The sequence below is a fragment of the Hyla sarda genome, unplaced genomic scaffold (genome assembly GCF_029499605.1).
Source record: "Hyla sarda isolate aHylSar1 unplaced genomic scaffold, aHylSar1.hap1 scaffold_457, whole genome shotgun sequence".
Taxonomy (NCBI): domain Eukaryota; kingdom Metazoa; phylum Chordata; class Amphibia; order Anura; family Hylidae; genus Hyla; species Hyla sarda.
The window spans coordinates 157,501-162,962 of record NW_026610470.1 but is presented as its reverse complement, the minus strand read 5'-3'; the positions used below and the strand labels follow the sequence as shown (position 1 = coordinate 162,962).

Here is a 5,462-nt window from a genome sequence, read left to right as displayed (position 1 = left end):
TCACAGCCCCGCCCCCTGTATGACATCACTGATATAATAGTAATATAATGACATGTGATCACAGCCCCGCCCCCTGTATGACATCACTGATATAATATACATGTGATTACAGCTCTGGTGTCCTGTATGTTATCACACATATAATATACTGAGGGATAAATATTCGGAGTGTAATACGGGAGAAGTATTAGAGGATGAAGCTCGGGGGAGATGAATAATCCCCCTGAACATAACAGGAAGACAGAAGATACATTGTATCCTCCACACGAAGAGGCGCCATGGCTGAGCAGTCAGGACAAGAACATCAGACGCTTTTTTTGTGGTCTGGAGGTTTCGGCTAATGAGACGTTTGTGGTCGGCAGAAAAAGAAGAGGAAGTGTAATAATAATCTGCACCGATACAGAGGAACGAAGCTCAGCGACTCTGCACAACTACAAAGAGTACTAGTAACTGCGTGAAGATGAGATGGTATTACTGTAGTGGTGTAGGTAGAAGGTGTAAGTATTACTGTAGTGGTGTAGGTAGAAGGTGTAAGTATTACTGTAGTGGTGTAGGTAGAAGGTGTAAGTATTACTGTAGTGGTGTTGGTAGAAGGTGTAAGTATTACTGTAGTAGTGTTAGTAGATGGTGTAAGTATTACTGTAGTATTGTTAGTAGAAGGTGTAAGTATTACTGTAGTATTGTTAGTAGAAGGTGTAAGTATTATTGTAGTGGTGTTAGTAGGTGTAAGTATTACTGTAGTGGTGTTAGTAGATGGTGTAAGTATTACTGTAGTATTGTTAGTAGAAGGTGTAAGTATTACTGTAGTATTGTTAGTAGAAGGTGTAAGTATTATTGTAGTGGTGTTAGTAGGTGTAAGTATTACTGTAGTGGTGTTAGTAGAAGGTGTAAGTATTACTGTAGTATTGTTAGTAGAAGGTGTAAGTATTATTGTAGTATTGTTAGAAGGTGTAAGTATTACTGTAGTGGTGTTAGTAGAAGGGATAAGTATTACTGGTTGTTTCTTCTACTTCCTTCTGGGGCTACAGCCATGCAAACCAATCTGATGCAGTGTGTGGCATATGGTCTGAGCACCCTATCAACCTCTGCAGCAATACTGGCAGCACACATACATCTGTTTCCCAAAGATATGATGCTGGGCATGTGCACTCAACTGTTTTGAGTGGAACCTGTCCTGCGAAACCACTGTAGGGTCTCTTCCACCCACCGTCACTACTATACATTGTAGCAGAGTGTAATTTCTTCAGTGATGACACAGTGGGAGATATATATATATATATATATATATATATATATATATATATATATAGTATGTGAAGGGTGGACTCACTTATTGTAGATACTGTATAGTTGTAGTATTAGTGGTGGCTATAGTCGTTGAAGCTGTACTATTACTGGTCGTATTATTAACAGTAGTAACAAAATGTGTAGCATTCTTCTTTGTATTTGTACTAATAGTAGGAGAAATGTGTTCTAGTAGTATTAGTAATACTTGTAGTAGTAGTAGTAGTAGTACTTGTAGTATTATTAGTAGTATTATTAGTAGTATTTGTAGTATTAATTGTAGCAGTAATAGTAGTAGTATTAGTATTAATTGTAGCAGTAATAGAAGTATTATTAGTAGTACTTGTAGTATCAGTTGTGCAGTAATAGTAGTAGTAATACTTATAGTATTAGTTGCAGCAGTAATAGAAGTATTATTAGTATTACTTGTAGTGTCAGTTGTAGCAGTAATAGTAGTAGTATTAGAAGTACTTGTAGTATCAGTTGTGCAGTAATAGTAGTATTAGTAATACTTGTAGTATTAGTTGTAGCAGTAATAGAAGTATTATTAGTATTACTTGTAGTATCAGTTGTAGCAGTAATAGTAGTATTAGTAGTACTTGCAGTGTCAGTTGTGCAGTAATAGTAGTATTAGTAGTACTTGCAGTATCAGTTGTGCAGTAATAATAGTAGTAGTAGTATCAGTTATAGCAGTAATAGTAGTATTAGTAATACTTGCAGTGTCAGTTATAGCAGTAGTAGTATTAGTAGTACTGGTAGTATCAGTTGTGCAGTAATAGTAGTATTAGTAATACTTGCAGTATTAGTTGTGCAGTAATAGTAGTATTAGTAGTACTTGCAGTATCAGTTGTAGCAGTAATAGTAGTATTAGTAATACTTGCAGTATCAGTTGTGCAGTAATAGTAGTAGTATTAGTAGTACTTGCAGTATCAGTTGTAGCAGTAATAGTAGTATTAGTAATACTTGCAGTATCAGTTGTGCAGTAATAGTAGTATTAGTAATACTTGCAGTGTCAGTTGTGCAGTAATAGTAGTATTAGTAGTACTTGCAGTGTCAGTTGTGCAGTAATAGTAGTAGTATTAGTAGTACTTGCAGTATCAGTTGTGCAGTAATAGTAGTAGTATTAGTAGTACTTGCAGTATTAGTTGTGCAGTAATAGTAGTAATAGTAGTACTTGCAGTGTCAGTTGTGCAGTAATAGTAGTATTAGTAATACTTGTAGTATCAGTTGTGCAGTAATAGTAGTATTAGTAATACTTGCAGTATCAGTTGTGCAGTAATAGTAGTATTAGTAGTACTTGCAGTGTCAGTTGTGCAGTAATAGTAGTATTAGTAGTACTTGCAGTATCAGTTGTAGCAGTAATAGTAGTATTAGTAGTACTTGCAGTGTCAGTTGTGCAGTAATAGTATTAGTAGTACTTGCAGTATCAGTTGTAGCAGTAATAGTAGTAATACTGACAAGTTGATTAAAATGATTCTGACTGCCGATCAATATATATTAATACTTATATACTTATATATACTAATATATATATATATACACTTATATACCATTGCTAATGCTGTAAAAAGATATTTGTTACCCTTAACCTATATATCCAGCTTTACTATCTCCCGTGACTGAGATAAAGACCTTGGAATGAGGCCAAGAGAAGCCCGATAAGAAGAGGAGCTGGAAGACAAATTATATCCAAGAGAGAAATGAACGATAATATGCAAATGACACAAAACTCAAATAACCAATCAAAATAGAGCGTGATAACTAATCTCCCCAATCTACTTCCGTATAATAAACAGAATTCGCTGAGATCCTGGGTTTCCTGCTGAGAAAGAATTTTATACCAACTTTTTTGTTTGGTCTATAGAAGTCTCTATATAAGTCTATAGAAGTCTCTATATAAGTCTATAGAAGTCTCTATATAAGTCTATAGAAGTCTCTATATAAGTCTATAGAAGTCTCTATATAAGTCTATAGAAGTCTCTATATAAGTCTATAGAAGTCTCTATATAAGTCTATAGAAGTCTCTATATAAGTCTATAGAAGTCTCTATAGAAGTCTATAGAAGTCTCTATAGAAGTCTATAGAAGTCTCTATATAAGTCTATAGAAGTCTCTATAGAAGTCTATAGAAGTCTCTATATAAGTCTATAGAAGTCTCTATATAAGTCTATAGAAGTCTCTATATAAGTCTATAGAAGTCTCTATATAAGTCTATAGAAGTCTCTATAGAAGTCTATAGAAGTCTCTATAGAAGTCTATAGAAGTCTCTATATAAGTCTATAGAAGTCTCTATAGAAGTCTATAGAAGTCTCTATATAAGTCTATAGAAGTCTCTATATAAGTCTATAGAAGTCTCTATATAAGTCTATAGAAGTCTCTATATAAGTCTATAGAAGTCTCTATATAAGTCTATAGAAGTCTCTATATAAGTCTATAGAAGTCTCTATATAAGTCTATAGAAGTCTCTATATAAGTCTATAGAAGTCTCTATATAAGTCTATAGAAGTCTCTATATAAGTCTATAGAAGTCTCTATATAAGTCTATAGAAGTCTCTATATATATATATATATATATATACACACAGAATAAGAGAAGTGGTACTGTGCATTGTGAGTGTGTGTATATATATATATATATATATATATACACATACACATACACACACACACACACACAGAATAAGAGAAGTGGTACTGTGCATTGTATATATATATATATACACACACACAGAATAAGAGAAGTGGTACTGTGCATTGTATATATACAGAATAAGAGAAGTGGTAATAGTAGTATTAGTAGTACTTGCAGTATCAGTTGTGCAGTAATAGTAGTATTAGTAATACTTGCAGTATCAGTTGTGCAGTAATAGTAGTAGTATTAGTAGTACTTGCAGTATTAGTTGTGCAGTAATAGTAGTATTATTAGTAATACTTGTAGTATCAGTTGTGCAGTAATAGTAGTAGTATTAGTAATACTTGTAGTATCAGTTGTGCAGTAATAGTAGTATTAGTAATACTTGCAGTATCAGTTGTGCAGTAATAGTAGTATTAGTAATACTTGCAGTGTCAGTTGTGCAGTAATAGTAGTATTAGTAATACTTGCAGTGTCAGTTGTGCAGTAATAGTAGTAGTATTAGTAGTACTTGCAGTGTCAGTTGTGCAGTAATAGTAGTAGTATTAGTAGTACTTGCAGTATCAGTTGTGCAGTAATAGTAGTATTAGTAGTACTTGCAGTATTAGTTGTGCAGTAATAGTAGTATTAGTAGTACTTGCAGTATCAGTTGTAATAGTAGTAATACTGACAAGTTGATTAAAATGATTCTGACTGCCGATCAATATATATTAATACTTATATACTTATATACCATTGCTAATGCTGTAAAAAGATATTTGTTACCCTTAACCTATATATCCAGCTTTACTATCTCCCGTGACTGAGATAAAGACCTTGGAATGAGGCCAAGAGAAGCCCGATAAGAAGAGGAGCTGGAAGACAAATTATATCCAAGAGAGTATAGTATAGAAGTCTCTATATAAGTCTCTATATAAGTCTATAGAAGTCTCTATATAAGTCTATAGAAGTCTCTATATAAGTCTATAGAAGTCTCTATATAAGTCTATAGAAGTCTCTATATAAGTCTATAGAAGTCTCTATATAAGTCTATAGAAGTCTCTAGATAAGTCTATGGAAGTCTCTATATAAGTCTATAGAAGTCTCTGTATAAGTCTATAGAAGTCTCTGTATAAGTCTATAGAAGTCTCTGTATAAGTCTATAGAAGTTTCTGTATAAGTCTATAGAAGTCTCTAGATAAGTCTATAGAAGTCACTGTATAAGTCTATAGAAGTCACTGTATAAGTCTATATAAGTCTATAGAAGTCTCTATATAAGTCTATAGAAGTCTCTATATAAGTCTATAGAAGTCTCTATATAAGTCTATAGAAGTCTCTAGATAAGTCTATGGAAGTCTCTATATAAGTCTATAGAAGTCTCTGTATAAGTCTATAGAAGTCACTGTATAAGTCTATAGAAGTCTCTAGATAAGTCTATAGAAGTTTCTGTATAAGTCTATAGAAGTCTCTATATAAGTCTATAGAAGTCTCTATATAAGTCTATAGAAGTCACTGTATAAGTCTATAGAAGTCACTGTATAAGTCTATAGAAGTCACTGTATAAGTCT

The 5,462-nt window shown here is 32.9% G+C and overlaps 1 protein-coding gene across 1 annotated transcript in view; it reads left to right on the top strand.

Moving 5' to 3' along the window:
• Window positions 1-210: 210 nt before the first annotated feature.
• The window catches only part of LOC130335812 (basic proline-rich protein-like), a 59,087-nt gene continuing 53,835 nt past the window's right edge, over window positions 211-5,462 (top strand). Inside the window, exon 1 of the mRNA XM_056553908.1 lies at window positions 211-378. Within this exon, the coding sequence (XP_056409883.1) occupies window positions 211-378 (168 nt within the window). The remainder of the gene's footprint in view (window positions 379-5,462) is intronic.